Below are 26,269 nucleotides of genomic sequence, written 5' to 3' on the forward strand. Positions count from 1 at the left end.
AAAAACATAGACAAAAATATACTAAAAAAGCCCTCAGATCTCATAGCTATCATAAGTCATTGTTAGTAAAACAAACCGGTTTTTATTAAGAGCCTTTCCACATCTTTATCCATACTAAAGAGAATGTGAAAGATTGAGGGAGGAAGAGGAGAGATAGAGAGAGAGAGAGAGAGAGAGAGAAAGCGAGAGAGAGAGAGAGAGAAGACAGATTAAGAAGAATATGGCGAGGATGATAGTCAAGGCTCCTAACAAAAACGACTGCAACCCCCTCCATAGAATGAGTTTTCCATCATTGGGCAGATGAATTGAAATAATAACTAATAATCAGAACACCAGCCATGAATGCTTGTAAGAAACAATTATAAGTTTAAAAGATTAATTAAAAAATTAAAATATATATATATCATAAAAGAAAACATAATGATCAAAACAAATTGAAGACCACAATATTCTCCCTATCTGAAGATAAATGAAACAAGACATCAAGATTTGTTTTCTTGGTTAATATTCAAATATGTTGACAAAACCAACAAAAACTCCATACCAAAAAAGTAATTGCAACATTTAAAGGCAAATGATATGAGAAGGGTGGTCAGATACAGCTTTCTAGGCTAGCATTTCCATCAATATTACTCAGAGCCCAGTGCATATCATCATTCGTTCTAAAAAATCAACAAAAGAAAGGATAAAAATGTCCATTGAATAAAACTCTATTATTCAAGAAAAATCTTGCAACTGCAAGATCCATAAAATCGACACCGCATTTGATGAAAATCCTCAGATCTCATGCCTTTGAACAAACAATCTAGGGTTTTGTACTCAATCGCATTCATCAAAACCCTTTTCTATATAACACAGTAATTCATAATAAAAACTAACAAACAACGTAGCCATCCGACAGCTCCGCAGCCACCGTCGCAGGAGTCGTCAGCCCGGAGTGCGAGCAGAGGTAGATGGGATCATGGGAAGAGGTATAGAATGACGTACGTAGGGTTTTATCGCCCATTTATAGGCAGAGTTGAATTCCTAAAAGAACCCTGGATTTAGTCGTAAATATCTAGGTTCACCCGATCTGGGCTTTTCTTTGGGTTTGGGCTTATTTGATATATCGAAAGTGATGGGCCAGGCTAAGCTTTCGTGGGTTGTATTATGTTTAAAGGATTGCATGGGTTTGAGGTTGATGGTTAACAAGCCCAAACTAAAGCCCATGAAACAAAACCATTTTTATTTAAAAAAAGAAAACCTTAATCCTTTTTTTTCCTTTTTTTTTCAGCTTTTTTATATGATAAATGACGATTTTGTCTCCATTACATATTTAATCATGTTATATTTTTAGGATTTTTTTTTTTTAGTGAATGCAACCACAATCAAAAGAATTTTTGAGAGTTTTATCATTGTACTACACATTTTTCATTTTATTAATGGATTGTTTAGTGTTGGTGTACTCCGTAGACATAGAGATTACATTGATCATCGAATCACATCAAAATCTCGTATTTTTCTTAATTTTTGGTTGTGTGTGTGCAATAATTAAGGGGTAAAAGAACTTTCATTAGCTTTTCCTTGCTATTTTTGGGTATAGATTTATTTTCATTTCTATCAAGATTAATTTCATCCTTACAATTAAATAATTGTATTCATTTTTAAATATCAAGCTATTAAAAAATCAAAGGTTTATGAACAAATTCCCTTTTCAAACTTCATTTCAGTAGGGTAGTGATGTGCTGATGAGAATGCGCAACCCACTAATGAATCCATCTTAAGATCCACAGTGGCAGTGTGTTATCTCCTAAAAAGCCACTTTAGTGGCCACTGCCCACCCTACCAGTCCATTTGCAATCCATTATTTTACAAAACACTATTGATTTTCCTAGCATCACTCCTCCTAGTGTAGTGCGCCACCAACCATTTCCATCTCTTCTTGCTCTGCATTTCATAATATTTGCATCCATTAGGCTGATAACAGAGGCAACTTGTTGGGTGCAAAAGGTGGTGGTCCCATGGCCCATATGAACAAAGGGTGAGTTCATGGTTACTTGGGTGGATTCCATGGAGACCAGGTGGATCCATAATCCCACATCAGGTCACACTAGTTTAATGTGATCTCCCATGTCCCACTGCTGATTCTTGTCACACATGCACACTACCAAGAAAAGGATAATGAAAACTTTGTTCAGGGAATCCCATTGAGTATCTTGTTTTGTTTTAAGTTGTTTGATTTGGTGATGGTTTTGCATAAATGTCAAGTTCTGTTTTTAGGTAAGCTCAGTATTTAGAGGCTGTGATCACCCTCATCAGTCCTCTCTCACCATGGCCATTGTTGGGCTGAGCCACCACCTATGCTACAGAGAGGATGGGCGTCTGTATGAGCCACCATGAGAAGCCAAGAAAGAAATCTTCTGAGGTGCACTCAGGGCACTTCAATTAGGCTGCCAAGCTGTGCTCACTACTCGAAAGTCTGTCATTGAGGTTGAGCCCCATGGCTCAGTCAGCTGCCTGCCGGGCACTACCATGCCTTGTGAGAAAACCAAGCCAGATGTGCTCATAAGGATCGCGATCGGCCTGGTTTCTCAGGTCTGTTTCAAGTTATGTAGCATTCTGGTCCAAACCATCTATGCAGCTGAAGTTTGTATATATGGCTTTTCAAGTTATGAAAGTATGGTGTTTGAGGGGTCCTTTTGTGTCAAGAATTTGTTGTTACATGTAGGTAGGTGGTGAGAACGATTGTCCACCACAAGACGCTGTGGATACAAAAACAGGGACCCTATTCTTGTGTGTGTGGCATGGCTGCCTACTTTTGTGCTATCTATAAATATAAATCATCTGGCCCTGGTATTTATCAACCAACTCACTTTCATAGACCATAGGGATCAGCTACAACAATTGGCAGTCAAATTTCTAACAAGGAAATGCTTAAATGCTAGCCGGGAAATGCCTAAATTCCAGACTCAGCCATATATATGGCTGCCCTCTTTCCTAGTACTCTAACTTAAATATACTCATTTGATAAACCACCTTAATGGAGAAGGTAAAGATTTCAGGTCCTCTTACCCAAAATTGGGTAGGCCTCCAAACCCGTAGTGTAGTTTATCTTTCTCTACGCTTTCCCTCTTTATGAGATGTTTTCAAAGTTCGTACATCATGCCATCGTCCATATATCACCCGCAGGTTCAACCTTTTCCAAAGTTTATTTCAGATTGATCTAACACGGACGTCACAAAGGCAAGATGATAAATATTTGAGGCAAAGGTTGAAAAGGATGGAAGGAGAAAACCAAGAGCTGTGTAAAGAGCCAAATGACCTCTGCCTCGCACGTTGTATTGGGCCCTAATGTATTTGTATCATGATGAAAGAATAAGTGCTAGAGGCCCTATCGCAGGCGGGCTTGTCGACCAAAATCAGAATAAGCACAAAAGCAGGTTAACCTTCACACCGTTTGGCATCCACTCTACGGCACCCCGGTACTAAGTATTTTTCACCTATGACAAATAATTGACCAGTAGATACATTCCTCGGGACAATAATAGAACTCATAAGTCATAATCAACAACAGGCATAAATAATTGCTTCGCCATCAGGATGAGAATATGAATCAAAACAAACATTCGAGCCAGTAAACCATGTTATATGAAAGGCAGACCATGCTGGGGCAGGTTCTAAATGTGGGGCTTGAGCAGAACTTGGAGACATTGTCTAGCTGCACACTGGGCCAACCGTCTCTCTATACTTCCACTTGTAGATTTGAACCCTGTTAAACAATAAGCCTCTTTGTCTTTCATGGCAATGGGCACAGATTCAAGACAAACAATTAGCCTATCAGCTTCCAAACATAAGAAGCCGGATATGTCATCATCATCATCATATCAATCTTTTCTTATGCTACCAGACTGAATGTTTTGGAAGTCTAAACAGATTCTTTATAGGCATATTTTAAAAAAGGGAAATTGAAGTTCAACATCTGAAGGCATTCACAATGGCCAAAGCAAGCTAGCCCAAGAAAAAAGGAAAAGATCCCTTTCCCCCTCCAATGCGCACAGACAATGTTCTGCACTCTTCAGCCTACAATGAGATATAGATGCATTCAAGAAACCCCATCCTATGGAACTCTAGAAAAGAAAATTCATTACCAGCTAAGTGTTCTATTCCTTACCATGATCTCCTTTTTTTTTTTTTTTCTTTTTCTGTTTTACTTCTATTCACATGCCAACTTAGTGTCGAAGCTGCTCAAGCAGATAGCGAAAGCCTGAAAAGCAGACAGAGGATATCGATAATCCATGGTAAACATATCCTTGCCAACTTTGCCAAACTGCAGAATAATCTTGTCATGATCAGAGGCTGGAGGCTGTGATGGTGTTGGCGCACCAGCGGCCGGCTGTGTGGCAGCAATCAGCTGGAAATTCTTGACTGAGGCAACAGTTACCCTCCCCCGGAAGTTAAGGCACCAACATTGCAGCTGCTCATGCCATCTGGGCGGCTTGTTTCGGAGAACCAGTGGTCTGTCCTTTCCCTCATCCTCTTCATCACGAGGCCCAATAATGTCTGAGAACCGGGAGCTGCTGAACTCGGTTGAGTTATCAATTGATTTTGAGAAGGAGATGCTACGGAACGAATCTTCAAGGTTGCGAGGGAGGAGCTCAGCCTGGCCAGGCACAGTGCCACCCGGCTCAAGGGATGAAGCAGGGATTGAATGCATAGTGCAGTGCATCCTTCGTGGCCCCCTGGTGCCTAAGACATTCAGCTCATATGTGACCTGGGCAATGTTGTAGCTGCCAGTTGGGACTTTAGGAGAAACCTTTTTCGAGTAGAACCTCCGGCTCGTTCGGCCAGGTGGGGAGAGTTGAGAACCATTGTATGGTGGCTGTGTATCATAAATTATGAACTTTGTGCCAAGGAAATTTGACCTGAAACAAGGGGGAGGACAAACAAATTTTGAGACAGATAGAGAGTAATTTATGAACACAAACTAGATTATAGGCTTAAAACAAAAATTGACCTGAAATAAGGAAAAGAAGTGCATTTCATTCAATTAATAAGACGGAAATGCAGTGAGTCCTAGATACAAACTAGATTATAGACTTGAAAGCCCTCACTGGGTTATGGTTATATACTCAGGATATACTGTACCAGCAGACAGATCTTCTTTCCCCACTATAGCATGGTCCTTAATGACCAATAATCTTAGTAGAAAGTATCTTATGTTCATTACATAATTACTATTCTTGATTAGTAGAACTTATCATCGATATTTTGTGTAAATGTATAAGAAATTATTCTGAAAGGGTCCCTAGTTATAACCTATACAAGAGTTCTTGGTTTATAAGTAAATCCATTCCTTCTAACTTGGGATTTTTTGGTACATGAATAGTAATGCACAGAGGTAATTAATTACATCTGCATGTTTAGTAATTTGGTTCAATGGCAGCATTGCTAGGATAAGAGACAGCCATGAGAAAAGACACGACAATGATTTAACAGCTAGGACCATAAGCATTCATGTATCTTACAAGGATAACAATGATTTACGGCCTTGGATAGAACAGGTAAGTAGAAAAAAATTCATGTAGCCAACTATAAGCAGCTAGGACTAAGTCTCCATTTAGCTAAAAAAATTGTTATTTTGTGCATTTGTTATTAAATGCTATATAAATATCAAAAGACACATGATTACCTCGAGAAATATTGAAGCCCTAAAACAAGTTCACACCTCAATAATTTTCATATTAGGAACACCAGATGTTTGAAATTTAATCAACATATTCAAACAAATTTGTAGTTCAAATATAATAAAACTAAAAAAGGAAACATAAATCTTACTATACAATTAACACCACTTCAATTCTGTATAACATAAATGACAGGTATAGGATATCAGTATACTTTGTGCACCAACAATATGATGAATACTACAGACAAGTATGGAATTACAAGAACAATGATTTATATAATAAAAAAAGACCTAACTGTTTCCTTAAAGATTCTCAGGTATAACAGTTGATTTAGGAGTTTCCCATACATGGACTGAAATTGAGACCTATGCTGACAGTCTTTCACCTCAAGCTTTCTTATGCCCAAACCCAAATAAATCAGAATCTTTAGAGATAAGGAAAGTGGACAGAAAATTTTCAAATCAGAACCTGGATCCCTAGAATGATATTGGAGGTGGATTAAAGAGGACTAATTCCAGCTACACCGTCCAAATACGTCATGTAGAACAGAGTGATTTACATGTTCTTAAGCATTAGGAATCCTATTTTATGCTTAAGAATCATATCTTAGAATCATAAATAGGAGGGACACACAAAAATATGGCATAGTTCACATGCCATGATAAAGTTGATGGGCATTTACTGAATGTAAAAGAATGGTAAGAAAAATGGTGTATTCATCTACCTCAGCTTCCCAATATAAGTGCTGCTTGATCTTGATATGTTATCGGCATCCATGGAGATTACATATTCTGTGCAAGTAGTTCTCCTGTTTCGTTTTGCAGACAGAAGAAATTTCCCATTTTCAACAAGCAAAGCTGCAAATATGGAACAATAAATCACATATCACAAATAATGGACATTAGGAAAAGCATTTAGTAAAGCATTATCTTTTTTTTATATATATAAGTATTTAGTAAAGCATTATCTTATACAGCTTAAAAGTAAGCTAGAACACTAAAACAATTTGATTTGTGCGTGAAAACATAACTTATTATCTAGCCATTTGCAGAAAAATGGGATGACTGAAATTAAATTATAAAAAGAGATATTTTTTCTGTAAAAAGAGGAAAATACTACCCTACTGTGACTATGATGTCAGAGGTAATAAGGCTTATAAGAACACTAAACTAAAATTAGTTGAAAGCATAGGAGCTGAAATTCCATTCCATGCAGCACAAGTACAAAACCAATTGCAGAAAAGATTTGGTTGATTCAACCACTCAAGGAAAATGGTCTAAAATCATAGGAGCATAAATCTATCACATTCAGCAAAAGAGGCCAAGTTTAAGACAAGGTCATGATTGTTCATCAAGGGGCAATTTGGGAAGCCTATACAATTGGAAGCAATGCACACACTTGTCAAGCAGGATTTTCAAGGGATTACTGTACCCCTTGCTTTTATATATACATGTATGAAACAGAAATTCAACAGATTGACATTAATTATGAGTTTCCAAAAAATTAAAACCCTTAGGGTACCATCAAAACCATGGAATTAAGATTAGGCCTTCAGTGTCTACTAATGCTAAAAAGGTACTAGCTTTACTAGTAGACAGATGGAATCGCATAAGAGGCTGAAGGAGAGCATATAAGAAATTGGCTTCTGAGCCTTCACTCTCAGAAGGAAGGTCTTAGAAATAACAAATTTCAGGTGGCTAACACAACATTATAAGGGCTGATAAATTAACGATCAAAACTGGAAGCTCAGCCACATGTGTAATATGAGCCATAAAGATTAAGGGCAGCACAATTAGCAATCCAACATAAAAATCACAACTAAAGCCTGAAATCATAAGTATCCCTTCATTGTGCCACTGGGCCTTCTGACTCAAAGTCTGCTAATAAAATCAAGAAACATGCTAGCGCCACAAGTGACAGCTGGTTATATTAATTTGTGATCCACATCAGCCCAACAAAAGTCATGTCCCATAAAATCCGTAAAAGGAATCAGCGGCAAACAAACCGTTGAGAGAGAATCTTACCAGGGCTAAGGCAAAGGAAAAGGTGGTAAGTCAAGTTGGACTTGTCCCTCTTAATGAAGCACTGAATGGTTCCATCCCGAGGCCCTGGCTGTAAACAACAAACAAACCAGAACTAGGTCAATCATAGCCCATCCCCAATATAATGGGAAATTCTTTCTTTTCAACAAACACATGAGCCTTTAAGTAAATTTGCTCACATAGATTATACTACGGATAAAGAAATCAAGTAACCGTTTAAGGAATCAAAACTTACGTAACAACTTGGGAGAAACCAACTTAAAGCAAAACAAAGACCATAAAAAAACATGCCTGTTTCAGAGAGATGGGGAAAGTAAGCTTCCCAGAGAACTCTGGACTTTTGACAATTTCTTTACACATTTCTCTCCAGGATCTGCAAACAGCAGCGCATGCAACAACATGCTTGCGAGATGGCCATGTACTCTCGCTTGCCTCCAACCTCTTAATCACATCACGAAGTAGCTCAGGTGGAAGGCCAGCCCAACGACTGTTTTGGACCACAAGAGGCTGGTCCTGCAACTCATGGACTGAGCCATGGGATTTCCCTCTATGATGGCCAGGAAGCCTAACATCAAAACTCCGCCTTGATAAGCTCCCAAACCCATCCCTCACATCACGAACAATGCTGCGAAACGACATTCACTCCAATATGGCTGATATTTCTGCCAATCTTGTCACATAAATTATATTCCTCTTGAGTAAAATAATGACCACAAACAGTTACACTTGCATACAACTGCAAATCAAGCAAAGTTTATTCAAATTCCAGTTAGAAAGCTTAACAACCAAAAAAGAGAAGAGAGAGAAGATAGAAGAAGAAAAGCACAAAGCAAGAAAAGGAGATTCCCAGAAAAGAAAGCCTAGCATGGACTTAAAGCAGCTCAAAATACCTGACTTTTATCAGGAACTTCTTCACAGTTTTTTGAAACCTGATTTTTGAACCCAAATGTGAATGATTCGATAGTTTTACAAACTAATTCAAATGAACAATACAAAGTCCAAAACATAATCAAAGGAAAATCCAAAAGAAGTCCCGAAATTCAAAAAAAAACTAAATAAATAAATTAAATAACTGAGTCAAACTATACATTTTCCGGATTTTAGAATTCTCGGAAGCAAAGCCATCAAAGAGACATCATAAACACAAAATAGGATTTTTTTTTCCCCCTTTTCCCAGGAAAAACAACAAATCAATTAGCCAAGTAAAAAGTACACGAGATAATTTAAATGGAGGGAAAAAAAACACACATTTGAAGATATCTTGATTTTCACTCACTTCATGTTTATTATTGCCATGAAGTTTCACACAATATAATATATCCCAACTAACCCTAAATATAAACGTTTTCCTGCAAATCTTAGTGGTGGAGATGGAGAATTAACACGTGGAGCTGGAAAATCCAGGTTTGAAAACTCACCTGAGCATCACAAGGTCGGAATACCAATACACCACTATCAAAGATCGATTCTTTCACTTGGAAACCATAGATCCATACATACAACAGATCAATCATGCAAAGATTAAATTTTTCTACAAAAACCCTGCACGAACAGAAACTTAGCCTCAGAAGCCATGCAAACCCCATGAAATTTCCAAAATAAGCCAAGCCCTTTTTTCCTCTATAATTATTATCATGGAAAAGAAAAGGAAAAAAAAAAAAAAAAACAGATACCAAAACCCGAAATAAAATTAAAAAAAGAAAAAATACTTTCCCTCATTTTTTTCCCGGAAAAGAAAAATCAAGGAAAATGAGAACAAAACCATTTCTTTCCAGACAAGAAAAAGGAAAAAGGAAAAAATAAATAAATAAATAGGAGCTTGTGATCAAAATGTGGTGCTTACAACACCAATAAAACTGCATGAAAAACATTTTTTTTTTCCAGAAACAGTCGAAGAATCCAGAAAACGAACCTTAACATCCAACCATCACCCAAAAAAAGAGAGGGTGAGAAAGAGAGCTGAGAGAAGAAAGAAACATATACAGAGAAAGAGAGAGAAATGAAGAAGATCTGGTAGAGTGAATACCATAAAAACCAGAAGCTGCAAAATTCACGCCTTCATGCCCCTAGGGCTCCACACATATCATCACCACACGGTTTCTCTCTCATCTCTCTTTCTCTACAGACGACACACAGTCTCTCTCTCTCTCTAGAGTGGAGTTTTCCTTTTTGTGAAGCCACGGACTTCAACTTCTTATCAAATCTGGTTTTTGGATAGCGGTGATACACGTGGCGTCAACGTGCACCTCACAGCACGCTCTCTCACCGTCAGATTTTGGCGAGTCAACGTAGTGGATCGGCTGTTTTACCGAGCTACTTCATGGCTATTGACACAGTCACTGCTGTCGCCGTGACTCTAGGATTCTTGCTGGAAACAAAGCTATTGTTTTTTTTTTTTCTATTTATTTGAGTGTAATTATCTCTTAATTTTAATTCACCCTCGCAAACCAGAACTCCTTTACTCAATTACCATTTCACCCTCCCCGTTGACCCCCATTTGAAACTTGCCTTTTACTTTTTGCTGTAATTTAATTTTTATTTTTGGCTAGTTGTTAATAATTATGGGGTTGGTGAGCAATCAGAGGAAGGGATTTGTCTGGGAAACACGGGAGTAATTTTCGGAGGTATATTTTATTTTATAAAATGTAAATAATTTTTTAAAAGAGTCAAATAAGGAGGCCTTTTTAGTCTTTTTGATATTATCTTCTTTCTCTCAACTTCGCCGTCCTTTATCCCATCACTCGCCTGCACAAATTAAATTTATTTTACTTTTCTTACATTAATTATTAATTATTTGAAAAAACAAATTTGGAAGCACTCGTATAAAAATAATTATAAAATAAAAAATTTTTAAATTTTATTTACTCACAATCAAAAATAATTCAAATTTTATACATGAAATAAAATAGTACCTAGTATAATACCGAAATATAAGAGGTATTACTTACGACGAAAAAGTATATAGAACATTAATTATTTTTATATAATTATTTAAAATTTATATTTTATAAATTCAGATTCTTATTTTGTAAATTTTTTTATGTTTTCTTAATCAAACAAAATTTTTGGTTTGGTTTCAAAAAGTTTAAAAAAAAATATGAAGAAAAACAAAAGCGAAAGTATAAGGAAATAAATAAATTTAGAATAAAAAACTATTTTTATATATTATTTCATATTTTTTACATATTTTAATCTTAGGGAAGAGTGAAGGGGTTCGATTTGTTTAATGCAATGAGGTGGGTTCATGTGATGTTTATAATGACTTCGTGCATGCTCTCATCATCAAGCCTTTACACCTTTAAAACTATACTCTCCCTTACTAATTAAAATTTCACCACTTGGTACTCTTTTCTCATTTCATACCTTATTTCTTATTAAGCTCTATTTGAGAAGTTTATCTAGGAATAGGCATGTAAAATAGATTTTTTTAAAAAAAATTTATTGTTTTAAATTTTTAAAACAATATTATGATTTTTTTTCCTAAATCCAGATAGGTTGAAAACCATGTTTTCATCGAGTTAATCATTAAATATCATTAATGGATAGAAGATAAGTTTTATAAAATAAAAAAAAATAAAACATTAAAAAAATCTAAGTCGATCTAGTAACTATTTTCGAAAATAGTTTTAAAAAATAATTTTTAAGAAGGGTTTTTTAAAGTTATTTTATGATGTTTTATAGAATAAAAGTTTGTTTGAAAATCTAAAATATTTTAATATATTTTTAAATATATTTTAAAAATAATTTTTTTATCACATGTTTTATTTTTAATCATTCTACATGTTTGTATAATTATTTTTTTAAATAACCTTTAGAAAACATATTAAAACAATTAAAAAATATTATCTCAAAACACCATATTTTCTATTCTTAAAAACAGAAAATAGAAGACAATTTTTTGTCATTAAACTAAGTTTTTTTTTTTTTTTTTTACTTTAAACAACATAAAACTATTTTTAAAAACAGTTACTAAACAAACCCTAAAATTCTCAATTTTTTCTTTTAAATAAACAAGGACAAAAATCAATATTAACCTAACCTTCTCTTATAATCACTACTACAAGATTGAAATCTAAACACAAAGAGTTTATATCTTTTTCAATTTTTTTTCTCCAATAAAATAAAATATTTATCATTTTGTAAACACTTTTATTTTATTTTTACTTAGCTACATGATCTATTAAATAAAAAGAATCTTTTTGTCCATGTATATATCAAATATTTCATGCTAATTATACATTTTGTATTCATTTGGACCTATTATATGTTGTGCCAAAATTAGTTAGACAATCAGTTATATACTATTCATCGAACATTCAATAAGATAGCCTCAAAACAAGACAACTCTGTTCACTCCATCGATCAAGTTGTTAAGTATGAAAATCAAGTCAGGACAAGAAGCAGATAAAAAATACCTAAATTGAAAATATTGCTCTTAAAGTGAATCTCTCTTCCCTTATTGGGAAAAATTGTTATTGTTCATACTACCTAAACTAACTACTTTTCACTCTAATTAAACTTCACTGATTTTATAGCGAGAAAATGGAGTCATGTCAAAATTGAATTTCACTTCCAATCTCAAAGAGGGGGGCAACTTCATATCTTCACTAAACACACAATTATCTCATTTAAAAACATATATTAAAAGTAATAAAAACCTAAAATTTTAAAAATAATACATTGATTTGATTATAAAAAAACTGATAATATCTTCGCCATTACTTGGTTTATTCTAAAAGTTTACAAAAATTCCAAATTTTAAAATCTAGCAAATGATTCTAAAACCTGTTGTTGTCCATATGCCAATTTTTTTTAAAAAAATAATATTTAAAATATTTATTTTCGCAACATAAACATCTAAAAAAGATTGGTATCTTGTATAAAACATAGTGCTATTTTCTTATTTCAAAAATAAAAAATAAAATATATATTAAAATGGACATTGAATTAACTAATTCATAATCAATTCAACTCTCCATTAAGTCAAAGTCTAGCCCAAACCAAATAATGGTTTGATAGATCATAGAATAAGAAGTTGAAAATGAAATTTTGTGCAAAATATTATGAAATTTAACATGTTTATTAATTAATGAACTTGCGATCAAATTTTAAGACGACTAAAAATACAACCATAGAAAACATGTTACACATTTATAATATATTTATCAACTAAAATAAATTCAACGCGTCCATTCAATGAGCACATTTGATTGAAGCAAGTGGAAGAAGTTTCAACGCAAATGACAAATTTGACATGTGAAACTCAAAAGGGGTTTCCAAAAAAATGGAAGACTTGGTGTGAACGTGATTTATAAATTTGGGCATGTTCACGTGTTGACGTATACCAAATAATCACCCCTCTTTATAAAATAGCAAATGTTAATTATAAATATATCAATAAATTTTGAAATTAATTATATGGTCAATTCTCAACCATCCCATTTAACTACATTGAAAGCACTCTTAGCCAAAGTCATTAATCTTGTTGAAAAGCATATATGTTCATAAATTTTTTAGTTGATTATGCTACAAAATATCTAGCCAATTTGCAAGTGAACTTACACTTAAAATTTATAGAAATAATCGGTTAAATGGGATGAAATACTTACCATATTTGTGAATTTATCTTCTCTCGTGTTTTTATTTGATGAGTAATTTATTTTTTTATATAAATGCCCTTAATTATTTTAAGTATTCATAATATGTTTTAAAATAAAATATTGTTTTTACAATAAAATAATAATGATATTTTTGTCAAAACGATGCCAAAAAATGATAAAGGATCAGATTTTCAAAATTGGGTTTCCATTGAACCTTTTTAATCGAATAACCCAATTTCATGATAACTATAATGTTAATATCATAGATGATGTTGTATTTTTTGATCCGCTTCTTCAAATTAAAACATAATAGAAATGTTTTAAATTTTGATATAATTTTTATATATTATTTCATGTTTGATGAAAGTTGGGGACAATTTGAGAAATGAAATCATCATTATAATTTTGCTTATACATTTTGATTTAATTTACAAACTTTTGATGATGATAAAAGAACAAAATTTCCAACATTCATTCTAAATAATCATATTTGGTGGAAGAAATATATATATATAAATTTTTAAATGAATTATTTACTCTAATGTGATGTTTATTTTTTGGTCTTTTTTTTATTAAATTCAAAGTAACATATTGGTATCGACCAACATAATCAAACTGAACCTAATAATAACAAGTTTACTTTAATTTGTTGGTTGATATAGAGAAGTTATTTTTAATTTAATAAAAAAATCAAATATTTTAACTTTTTTTTTATTCAATCAAAAACCAAATACCACCAAAGGTAATTGGTAATTTAGCAATTTTGATACTCATTTATAAAAATATAAAGAAAAAAATAATGACTATCCTAATTTAGCATATTTGTAAGTATAGGTTTTATATGATATTGTAATACTCCTGTGTCTTTATCAGAGATGTTATTTTATTAAAATTATGTTAGAATTGAAGTTAAACAAAAAATATATATATACAATTTTTATAATCATTATTGTTTTTTATATATTTTAAATTTGACTTCAAATAAAAAAACAACTTTAAGTAATAAATAAAAACAATTAATTTATTAATAATTTCACATCTTTATTTTATAGTTTTACCCATATTTGTCCTTATTACCTTTACGATCTCTTTTGTTACTCTATAACCTTCATTATTATTCGATTTTTTTTGCTCTAATTATAATTTATAAGGATAAATATGTCAATTTAATGATTCAAAATAAATTTTAAATTAATTTTATCAAATAACCTTAATACTTAAAATAAAAATTAAATAATAAATTTTAAATCAGTATAATTTAACCTAAATTTAACTTAAATTATTAAGGAATAAATATTAAGTTTTACCAAACATCCCCTTAATAATTTTTAAAAAAAAAAATCAAATAGGAAAAAGCTAAAGCATTGTATCGGTATCCAACAAATTCTCAATCTCCATCAATGAAATGAACAAAAAAGTTTCCACAATTAAATGAAAGTACAAATAATGAACTATATACAAAAAAAAAAAAAAAAAAGATTAAGATACAAATAAATATCATTAAAATATAATACAATAAACATAAAATAACGAGAACTAAATACATATACAATATAATTTCATCGATCGCATTTTTCGATAAGTATCTTTTTGGTAGTGACTCTTTCAAATAATACGTGGTACGAAAATTGATGATTAGGTATCCATGAGATTTATATTTTTGTGTGTATTGACATGTGAAAGGTATACCAAAGCATGAATCCTCACAAGCATTTATTTATCCATAGTCCATATAAATAAAATTTTGACTAAATTATCCAAGTCAATTCTCAATTCTGAATTCTCAACCAGAGAGAGCTACATCTACCACCATTTCAGGAATCGCCATTAAATAGTGTCACGGACCATAAAATTACAAGTCAAAGAAAAAATCAATTTTCACAACTTTGAATAGTATAACGGTACTATACATGCCACGTGTCACCCACCCCATTAGCTCAAATTAAATAAAGTCAGAGGAGAGAAAAATGTTTGACCTTTTGAGTGTGATGCAAATCTACCCTGCCACAACTTGTCATCAAGATCAGATACGTATGGTGCCCTCTCTTTCCTCCATTCAAAATCTTCCTCACATGGGATTTGTGTTTTTATTTTTATTTTATATATATATATAAAATAATAGTAAAAAGTGATATATGCATAAGGTCCCGTTTGCTTTTTTACTATATAAAAAAATAAAAAACATACTATTAAAAATAATTTTATATCAATTAATATAATTAAAATAAACTTGTTATAAAAAATATTAAATAAAATAACCAAATATTTTAACTTTTTATATCTGTCCAAAAAATTATCACGTAAATAATTTGAATATAACAAATAATTTTTTTAAAATTTTATAATAATTTGTAAAATACTAAATAAAAAATTATCTCTTTCTTAAAAAAAAATATAAAAAAATACCAACTTCAATATTTAAATTGAAATGGTTTAGTCTATACAAATTATTCTAAATATGAAAATAATTTTTAAATTTTGAGAAAAAAGAATGTTCATTCACTTGAAGGGTGTCACATGTCAATAAGGAAAACAAAAAAGGACAAGTGGAGATTTGATACGAGATCATTGGTTTGAAAATTAAGGGAAGACATTGTATTAATTAATCATAGTTGATATGATATGGAATCACTCAACCATGATTAATTGTATAAAAAATGTCACAACCCCATAGGTGGAATGTTGATTATATAACGTGAATGATGTATTTGGAGCATCTTTTTAAGGATAATAATGTAATTTAAGGCAAAATAAAATGATGGGTAATTAGAAATAATACAAGTTGTTGGCAATACATTTTTTTTGTGGCACAAAAGCTTGGAAAGGTTCCTTTGCGTGAATCATGCTTTCTACCTACTCTTTGAAGACATATAATGCTAGATTAAGGTGTAATTTGATGATTATGAATTGGATTAGCACGTTAGGTGAAAAGGAAGATTTTACGAATATTAAACTATTTTTTTTATATGTCTTAGATATGCTTATATTATTTTTAAATTATGGCCTATGTAATCGAGTGATTATTTTTGTCTTTTCAAGAAAATAACTTGAAAAGAAAGTAACATGTTATATGTCGTGATTAGGTAATTAGATGAATCAAAACAGATATTGGAAATCTCGAGGTTTTATATTTATTAAATAATCATTCAATGTGGGACAGATATCTTATTTATTTTTTTACTCTCTATATTTCCTTTGTAACCTACTTTTTTATTTTTATGAAATATTAAGTTAATGTCATGCCTTTTTTAATCTTAAGTATTCATTATTTTTCTTTACTCATCAAGTAATTTTTATTTTTCCATATCTCTATACTAATTTTATCATGACCAGAATAATTAAGCAATTAAGAGATAAATATCATATACAAATTAAAAAAAAGAAATAGTTCGAAGATAACCTACACTTTAAGAAAACTGATTTTGACAAAACAAAAACATTTTAAAAAAGTATTAATGAAACAACCTTTGTATTGACGACATAGATACTATAATTAGATGCTTATATAAACTACCTGAAAGTCGTGCTGACATCATATAATGAACCATCTATTTGCTCGTAATAACTGTGTTACTGTTAATATGACCACATAAGTTAATGAATATTCTTTTGTTATGAGTAGATATCGGTCAAGACAATTAGAAGATGACAAGTGAACTCTCGATATAATATAAATATTAGAGATTGTTTTAAAAAAAATCAAGTGAAATTCTAATATACTTACATTGAATTTTAAAGTTTTATTTCAAAAAAATATCTTTAAATTCTGCAATTCATATCAAATCATTTTTTTTTAAAACAACTTTATATATTGTAATTATATGAAAGTCATATTTTCAAAAGACAATTTTCATATTAATATTTCAATTAATATCATAATTTTTAAAATACATCTACTACTTCTTATAGATATTTTATTTAAAAACCCGCATAAATATAAAAAAATCCCTTAAGAAAGACAATAACGTGACACCATCTCATGCCTGAGTACCAGGGCACTTTCATCAAATAAACCAAAATGAAATCCCACTTTTTGAAATTGGTAAAAAAATTGGAATCCACCTAAATGATTTTCAACATGCAATGCACCATCTCTTAGGTTCCTTGGCTTTCCTGTATGCTGGTTTTCCTTCTTTTGCTTGTTAGGTAAGCTAGTAGATATGAAAGATCCCATGAAATGATGAAAATGAATAGAGAATTAAAAGTAATACAGGGTGAATGAAGTCATAGGGTCTCAAAATAACAGGCTAGGATCCACTTGTCTGCTTGTTAAAGGGCAAAACCACACCATTGACATCATTTTTCCACCTCCCCCATCAAAAAATTACTTAGTTTATAACTAGAAAAATGTTTGGGCAACCATCCTAGTCTTTGACTTTGCCTCAAACAAATACAAACACAAGATGACACCTAACCCAATCAGGCAGGAAGGAAGGTGGAGAGTGGACTGCAGAATGGGAAATAAAAGGAGATCAAATATTATGCCACGTCTGGCTTGAGAAAATCCTATATTTCATATTGCATAGGAAAAGAAGTTTCTGTCTTTCTGATAGTGTATGAGAAAAAATTATTAATTAGATAGGTATGTTTTAAATCGTGAGGAGTTAGTAGGTTTAGAATGCGAAGTGCAAAAGGAAGGCCCATAAAATGTTGGGCTGGGTCGGGCTTCAGTGCCCACCCATAAACCAACACCCATTTCACCCAATAGACTACACAAACTTGGAACTGGTGAGTCTGCAGCCAATTGTTTGATGTGTACAACAAAAATGATCAAAACCCTTGTGGGTTTTCTGCAAATGGAAAATGGATGCCCAAGGTACTCTCAAGCACACTTATTTCACTTTTTTTTTATTAGAAAATTTTGGAAATTGAATATGTTTAAGTGAAATTTTCTGCCCCATAAATGACGGGTTTAGCCTATTCTGCAATTACATGTTGTTTTGAATTTGTGATTTTGATTGTATGGATTTACTTTCTAAGTTTTCTAATGTATATTCATATGTTATGTTGATTACATTGTTTGATTGGTTGCTTACGGGAATGAATACACATTTATAAGTAGTTTCTTGTGATTTAAAATGCATTTGTAAGAATGTTTGTGGAAATGAAGGAGTTTGTGGGGAGAGGGAAAATTGTTGCTACTTAAAAGCAATTTGAATTCTGCTGTTTGGGGGTGGGGGGAAATTAGTGATGGAAAGGAATTGGAAGGATTTGGGTGCAGTTTATATTTGGGCAAAAGGGTGTAATTTGGATGATATTCTTCATCCCTCCATATAAAACTTCTGTTGCATTTTTCTTTATGTTTTTGTTTGTAATGTTGAGAATCAACAATCAAGAGTAGTCTTGAATTAGGTTAGGGTTTATGAACGTTATGTGGGTCCTGAAATCAAATGACACAAACTAGAAAAAACTGTGGTTGTTTCCTGTGTTAATCAGTGCTTAATAGAGATTTGTATCATTGGGTTGATTTGCCTGTTTGCTTTGTGTCTCTTAGGTTTGAGTTTGAGCCATCTGATATTCATTTATCTATTTTGTTTTATCTTCAATTTCTATGGGACTGAACACCGGGATGTACTTTTTGTCATGTTTTATTTTTGTTATTTTTTCTTGCAATGACGATATGTATGAACTTTGCATACCCAATGAACCATCTGTATCAGCCTTGCTCTGTCCTCCCTTATTTGCATACCCCAGATCTAGGGTTGTTCAATCCAAGCTAGGAAACAATAATCCGAGAAGAACATGGTTCTGCTCCCAAAAGATCCTTTGTGTTGCTTAAAATGGCTTTGAGACGTTCACCAAAATTGTGACATTTTCATCCTTGAAGCTCCTTGGGCATTAAAATCTCAACAAATTTTGGATCACTCACTCTCAAATTCCAACTGAATTTCAAAATCCTCATACCTGTCCTATAAGAACCCTTCCAATTGGATGTTGAAATACGTCAAAGTAGTAGTTTCAAGATGGAAAAAAGAAAGGATGTTGGTTCCTGAAGAAGAGGGAGAGATGGAGCATAAAGCACTGGCTTCTGCACTGGTAAGGAAGAATATGCTATGGTTATTGAGTTCTATTCACCCAAGTGCATGCTTTGCAATTCCTTATTGGATTCTGTATTGGAAGTAGAGGGTAGGGATTCTGTCTGGCTTACCATTGTAAGTTTCTTTCATTCTGCCTTGTGTAGAAAAAATTGGATGTGTGCAAAAAGAAACTAAAGGAAAAATAAGTACAGGACGATATATTGATGGGATCATAGATAGTATTATTCCCATGTTTCACTACCATGAGTGTGCTGAAAGTTGACGGTCATTTGCATTAAGCCACTTTATGCGTATCTCATCACTTTTCAACTTTGTTAGAAATCTAAATGTTCGTCATAGATAATCTTGTGTTCTTGGGGATTGGTTTCAGTTTTAGGGTTAGGATCTAACTATCTTAGAACTAATCTGGTGTTTACATGTCTAGTCTGATATGAATTGGTGAGTTCATATTACTTGTCTTTTAGGTAATGCCCATAATTGCTGAAATTAAACGGCTATATATTTTGAATGCTGGAGGATTTGTATGTCTTGCCCTTAATGGTGAGGGATACAGGTTTTGCTTTGTTAAGTCACCTATAAAAGGGAAGTTTGTCGTGGAGTGGAGGGATAGAGGTTTTGATTTGTTCAGTGACCTATGGGAAAAAACAGTTTTGTTGTGTTTATGTATGTTGCATTCTGTATTGAGATGTTTGGATGTCCTTTAGAAATTGAATGAGTCAGTTTTTTTTAACAAAGGATTTGAAGAATGTCTTGTTGGCGGTGGTGATGCAGTGAGCCTATTCAATTTTCTGACACTTCTGTATTGGGATTACACCATGACTTCCTTCTGATCTTTGCTCCTTTTTATGGTTAATTGTTTATCACACCTTGTTTTCAGTGTTGTTATCAGATTTCCATGGTTGATTTAAGTGGAACCATTACGTGATGACATTTTCTTCCATTCTTCTGATGTTCATTTGTTTGGCATCTTTGTGAAGCATATTCTTCTCATGTGATGGGAATGTAATTTCTGCACAATTACATTGCTATTAGTTAATTATTATAATGATCTAGCTGATTTATCCTTCGATCCTTGGCAATGCAGCTCCTCCATTATGAAGTAAAGTGTGTTCCTTACTGTATACTGTTGAAAAAAATATGGGTGACAATAGAACAGACAGTGTTCTGAGCATTTGACTACATGTCATAACTGTTTTTTCTAATCTTTAAAAAATGAGGGGCACATGCTCAAAAAATAGACACTAGGTCAGGTCTAGTTACTGTAAGACATACTTTTTGAATTGTAAGTGGATTAGATTCAGTTCAAAGAATTTTCTAAATGGATGTGCAGAATCCAATTGTTGTATTGAAAAACATGCTTCCAAACAACACTTGCTTATCGCCTATAACAAAGAGGAAAACACTATATGCTCTATCATCTCTTTAACACTTCTGCTTCATAGCTCTTTTCTTCTGTGACTCCATCTCTTCAGTAGATGCTAAATCTAAACACTCGTATGTTCTACTTTTGACAGTCACTATAAACCCACTTGGCACTGTTTCCCATTGACTGCAAAAGGTCATACATTAGCACTATTTGTTAATCCAGTTCTTTAGTTCTTCAAGCTTATTCCTTTTGCTAGCTCAACTTTCTCTTCATATTATCTTTCAGTGTTGACAATAAAGAGTGTCACTCCAAGCACTTGTTATGGTCTGATGTCAAGCTAAGTTGTATGGCAGTGCTTGGGAACTGCCTTGGATTGAATGAAAATATAAAACTCATTTTTCCCTACACAAGCTAAGGCATTTTGTCACATCTAAATGTGATCCATAAGGTCATAAGTTTGCTGTTAAAGCGGTTTGGATGATGACAGAGATAAATTTGCATGCAGTTGATATTGTATGGCAAAACCATATTGCTGGCTACTCATTTAATCATTCATCCATTAATTTTCACATGATCGCTAGAATTTTTTTGCATGCAAAGTTATCATTTTAGCATCTCCTACATGTGAGACAACACATGATGCTCTTTGACAAGGACTAGAGATATGTCCATGGCCAAATCAATGTGAGCCAATTCCGGGTTAAGTTAATTCCTTGGCTCTTTAAGTGGTGAATTGCAAGGAAAGTTCCGACAGCATGGTCATTGCACTACCTTAAGGAAAAGATATCCATTTAGATGGGATTGTACACACAAATTTCGTGAAAGTCCTGCAAAACAATAAGAAAAATGATGCGAACAAAAATTTGTATTTAAAATTAATTAATTGTGGGGTACAATATCAATTATAATATTCTTTACAAAATAATATTTTCTCTTTGATTCTTTCGTTTTGATCACAATTCGACAAACGATGATGAAAGTGTTTGCTTGGATTTGAAGATCAATTGAGGGTGTAGAGTGACTTTTTCCCGAATGAACTTGTTGAATGACGAAGAACACGTGTCTAACACTTCTGCCATTTATCAAACTTGTAAGGAGATTTTATGAAGCCTTTTCTTTCTTTGTGAAGCCTCTTTTCCCGTGTGAAGTCGTTTTGCGGATCTCGTTTTCTTGATCCTGTTTTGCTGATTTTGATTTTTTTTTTTTTCCATTTCTTAAAGGAAGTCACCTTTATTTATAGGTGAAGATATGGAGTTGAATTTTGAAGTCCCGATATTTGGTTGCTTAATTCAAGGAATTTGGTTCCTTAAATTTAGCAATTTTTCTCTTTTTTCAAAAGTTTTTTTTTTTTTGTTTTTTGCCAAAAAGATAATATTTACTATTTCTTTTATCATCTTTTTTTTGGTTGGAGATTTGTTTCCCTTTTTTTTTTTGAAACTTATCAATAAGAGAATATTTATTTTTTAATTCTCTTTTGATTAGAAGACCTAATTTCATAGTCTTCCAAATTTTGCCATGTGTTACCTTCCAAGTTGCATGCCATGTGCCCAATGAGCCCAAAGTTTGTTGAACCACAAAATTACAATTTTGAAGACAAATTTAGTGGTAATTTAATCTACTAAATTTTTTTTGATGTCTACATGGATTACACCATTTTTCATCCAAAGTTGTAGACATGTTATGATAGCATGTTTGTAAATTCCTCAACTTTAAGGAAGATGGATTCAATCCCAAATTTCTGTTGTAATCCAGAAAAGCTTCATCTGTGATAAAGCTAACAGCTTCAGTGGAATTACATTTATATTGAAAGTTTGTTTGGATATTTTAGGACTCTATACTCCATAATAACCTTATAAATAAAATTTAGGGCACAAAGGTCCAAACAGATAAGAGGTGGTGTGGTAGGGGTCTGGGTGGTGTGTTGTAATGTTCCAATATGAAAAGTGTAAAGTGGTGGCAATAAGTGTACTATGGTCTTCTTGCACCTGTTGTATCTGCCCTGCCCTGCCCTTTAAACCACATGCTTCTCACTAGCAAAACTTCATCTGGCAAAAATCCTAGCGTGACATGGGAGCTGAAATTATTTGAAGGTTTATGAAAAAATTATAATGTTTTCCCTGGAAGACTGGTGAATTTCATTATCTTTTTATTTATAAGAAACTATTTGCGAAATAGTAATCAGCAGTTCTAAGATATTCCTTCAATGCACTTCTACCATTTAATTTTTGCATCTGCTCAAGAATGGTTTCACAAATATTATCTATATACAGATAGTTTTTTTACCTGAAAAGTACAAACTAAGAAGAAACTAAAAATAAAAAGAAAAATGGAATGCAGAATTTATACAATCCCTTATAGTGGTACTATCCATTATTATAGCATCTGCTACAATTCCAACCCTATATGTCAGTGATGTGTAATGCACTCCAACACGATTTCTTCTTTTGATTCTTGTCTTTGTTCATTTGTTACACTTTTCCCATCTTCTCTGTTCTTCCCCCACAAAACGCTGTAGAGCCCCACCACTAGCAATACTGCCCCACCAACACTGCCACAAAGAGTTAAGAGAAATGAATCTATTGTCAGTACTTGGTTGTCAGATGCTATTACAACTGGATAATGTTCCAGAGAGTCATGAAGCAAAATGTTTTGTTTTTCCACATGATCCTTTGAATTCATTCTTTGATACATTTGATAATATGTCATGTAACTCTCTCTTTTTTTCTCTGGTAAAACCTAGGAAGCAAATGCTTCTTATAGTTTGTTTTAGAAGAAAGTTTAGGTTATGAACCTTCCCCAGTAAAGGGTCTCCTTCCATAAGAATGCTGAGAAGACAGCTGTTATGATTAGTGCCAATGGAGTGAACATGGATGTGAAGACGGGTCCTTTCTTCTCTATAGTCCAAACTTGCAACCAATAAGTAATCCCAGTGACAACAATGCCCTGCCATTTTCACTTGTCTATTAGAAGCAAAATGTCTATATGCATCTATGTATCGTCATGCACATGCATGCTTATTTAAGTATATAGATGCATGTGCTTATGCTCTAGTCATGGTTGATTCTGATGTAACAGGAGCAGCATATTCATCTATGTATTATGGAACATGATTAGCATGACAATGATGGATTTAGACTAGTCATTTCTCCAATCACTTGGGAGTGAAATGCATCGATATATGGAGGGAGTGATCTTCCACTAGTGGGGGTAAAATTATCTTCTTTAGCTAATGATCACATGGCCATTGGGATAAGTTGATTTTATTCTATTTTTATTTTTTATTTTCTTTTTTGTTGGGGTCGGGGATAAAGGATTGTAAAAGTAGCTACATGAAGGTTTACAATTCTAGGAAGAAGATGCAGTTTATTTTGGATTGAACTCAAGGAAATGGAATTTCTGAATCTTATGATCCATTTTGATTTTGTTTCTATGTTATATGCAGATATCAGCTTTACTTAATGGATGAAGACACGTACACAATAGGCGATGGAAAGAAGATTAAGATCCCATGCTAGCTTCCATGATGATGGGTTCCTCTCCACCACAGCAGCCAGAACCACTGACTGTATGCAGCTAAAGAAGCACTGAAGAGTAGTGAGGCGTAGTTTTGCTGGATACTGCTTGATAATTGGACCCTATAGAAACAAGAATAGCTAAAAATCCATTTTGTGTGTAACAGATCGAGCAAGAATTTCTGAAATAATGGAGAAGTTCTAGGAATTAACCTGTAAAATAAGCCAGAGAGACCAGGCTGTGTTGGCTGCAAGCATCATCAGGGAGCCTTTTATCCACTCTCCTTTGGAGTTTTGCTCTACAGACGAGTCTGAAATTCCCTTCTTGATTTCTGGATACCAGTCCATGAACTTCAGAGGAGGACCCTTGACAAAAGCAAACACCATAGCCCCAGAAACACCCACAACAGAACCAAGCACCTTGGCTATTCCATGGAAATGTTTCATGGGAATGCTCTCCATCCTGAAATATTCAGAGCCCTTTTTTATTTAAAATGAAGGTAATAGCAAATCAATCCTTACACTGATATTTACTTGGAAAGCTTCTCATTTACCCTATGAAAACAGCCATGATAAAGGTAATGGCAGGGATTGTGTTGGTGGTGGCCGCAGCAAATGTTGCAGAGGTGAAACCAATTGCCACATAATAGAGATTTAAACTCAGGGTCAGCCTGCAGATTTTTCATATATATGAGGGATTGTTAGTATGGATTTTATATTTAGAGATTAAGTTTGTTAATTTTTTTTATTATTTGTTCACTTATCTATGAAATGGTTTATATGAAATTGAGTCATGGAAATAGCATCAAAATTAAGCCAATTACTCACCCACATAGTGAAACCAAGAAGATCTTGCAGAGTGTACTGTAAGACAGGGGAGCATCTTTCTTCCTGCAGATTCAAGGGAAAAAAAATCCAAAAATTTAAAAAGAGAAAACATTATTTGAGCATATGGGCAGGAAAGACAGAGAAAAACAGAGTCAGGTATATATAGTGAGTTTGAGTCAACCTCTCCAAGAAGAAAGCAAATGGAGCTAAGGCAAGTGAGGCACAAGCTTGTCGATAAACCACAAACACATAAGGGTTCATTCCTTTTGCAATTGCAGCCTTAGAGAACAAGGCCATGCCTGCATACACAAACTGTATGAAGAGCATTGCAACATAAGGCCTATGGTTCTCCATAGCCATCACATGGCCAACTAAACCCTTCATGTTGCACTATCTTTGGCCTCTTTTGAGAGTATATTGAGATTGAGAAGCTCTTCAATTTATAGAGAAGCCTAGGGTTCTACTCAACACTCCCCTGCATGGACACTTATGGTGTCTTTTTCCTATTGATTTAGCCTGGAATGTGGTCCTGGGGTGAATTCCTTTTAGCTCCCTTCCTCAATGGAAAATCCAGTAATATCAACCACTTGTACCATGTCCCTCAAAAAAGGCATAAAGGACCAATAGTTTCAGATTCTTCCCTACTTTGTACAGCTTAAAGGCAACAAGGTGGAAATAGTCTTCTGGCAATGTTCAGTTTGGTATTGAAACAAGTGCTTCAATTAACTGTGCTAATATAGACCATCCCCTCATACCAACTTCGAACCTGCATTTATCGCAACCAAAGATGTCATTATCAGCATAGGGGCTATAAGCCATGAGCACTAATTCGGTCATGAGCACTAATACACGCATGATAATTTGGATCACCACCAATTAGAAATACCTTGAAGCACTAAGAGGGGCATTTGGTTAGCATTTTAAATCCAATGTGAGACTGTTTTGTAACATGGCTAACTGAGAGCAATGTTGAAGACATTGTCAAAAGTGCAACTTCTCTGAGGATGAAATGATTGAATCCGTAATTTATATTTGCATGATTTCTGGTTCTAGTGAAAACCACTAAGGTATATGGTTGAGTGGGTGTGCACTAATATGAGATGTCAGCTGAATGGAATCACTTGTGGTAAAACATTCCATCATAGTTGAAAGTGAGATGGAGATGGATTCATTTGGTACAGATCTCTGTGCTTGATACTTTTGTGGCAAGGATATGT

The 26,269-nt window shown here is 33.3% G+C and overlaps 2 protein-coding genes, 1 long non-coding RNA gene and 1 other non-coding gene across 15 annotated transcripts; 1 reads left to right on the forward strand and 3 right to left on the reverse strand.

The window, feature by feature from the left end:
* Positions 1 to 589: 589 nt before the first annotated feature.
* Positions 590 to 661, reverse strand: LOC132253316 (small nucleolar RNA snoR118). The gene has a single exon (XR_009465191.1). It is a non-coding gene; the product is annotated as a small nucleolar RNA snoR118 (small nucleolar RNA).
* A 3,233-nt stretch (positions 662 to 3,894) lies between these two features.
* LOC100246937 (tubby-like F-box protein 8) lies at positions 3,895 to 9,888 on the reverse strand. Of its 11 annotated transcripts, none has more exons than XM_010666825.3 (7): positions 9,735 to 9,888; positions 9,127 to 9,250; positions 8,599 to 8,637; positions 8,000 to 8,444; positions 7,691 to 7,778; positions 6,391 to 6,523; positions 3,895 to 4,901 (listed from the first exon to the last, which is right to left on the reverse strand). In XM_010666825.3, exons 4-7 carry the CDS (start codon positions 8,345 to 8,347, stop codon positions 4,193 to 4,195), a joined length of 1,278 nt encoding a protein of 425 aa, XP_010665127.1. In that variant the 5' UTR covers positions 8,348 to 8,444; positions 8,599 to 8,637; positions 9,127 to 9,250; positions 9,735 to 9,888; the 3' UTR covers positions 3,895 to 4,192. The 11 variants fall into 11 exon arrangements, with proteins under 11 accessions (XP_010665127.1, XP_059591039.1, XP_019072257.1 ...); XM_059735056.1 differs by having other exon boundaries at positions 7,691 to 7,774; positions 7,996 to 8,444; positions 9,735 to 9,884; XM_019216712.2 differs by having other exon boundaries at positions 8,000 to 8,399; positions 9,735 to 9,862.
* A 7,874-nt stretch (positions 9,889 to 17,762) lies between these two features.
* Positions 17,763 to 25,018, forward strand: LOC104882677 (uncharacterized). The gene is made up of 2 exons (XR_788367.3): positions 17,763 to 18,124; positions 24,155 to 25,018. It is a non-coding gene; the product is annotated as an uncharacterized LOC104882677 (long non-coding RNA).
* LOC100247036 (auxin-induced protein 5NG4-like) lies at positions 22,893 to 25,750 on the reverse strand. Of its 2 annotated transcripts, XM_002266112.4 has the most exons (7): positions 25,234 to 25,750; positions 25,053 to 25,115; positions 24,779 to 24,895; positions 24,438 to 24,687; positions 24,189 to 24,347; positions 23,504 to 23,655; positions 22,893 to 23,260 (listed from the first exon to the last, which is right to left on the reverse strand). In XM_002266112.4, the coding sequence occupies exons 1-7, from the start codon at positions 25,434 to 25,436 to the stop codon at positions 23,119 to 23,121; spliced, it is 1,086 nt and encodes a 361-aa protein (XP_002266148.1). In that variant the 5' UTR covers positions 25,437 to 25,750; the 3' UTR covers positions 22,893 to 23,118. The 2 variants fall into 2 exon arrangements, with proteins under 2 accessions (XP_002266148.1, XP_010665126.1); XM_010666824.3 differs by lacking the exon at positions 23,504 to 23,655 and having other exon boundaries at positions 25,234 to 25,504.
* Positions 25,751 to 26,269: the final 519 nt, after the last annotated feature.

The sequence above is a fragment of the Vitis vinifera genome, chromosome 18, assembly GCF_030704535.1.
Source record: "Vitis vinifera cultivar Pinot Noir 40024 chromosome 18, ASM3070453v1".
In the NCBI taxonomy this organism is placed as follows: domain Eukaryota; kingdom Viridiplantae; phylum Streptophyta; class Magnoliopsida; order Vitales; family Vitaceae; genus Vitis; species Vitis vinifera.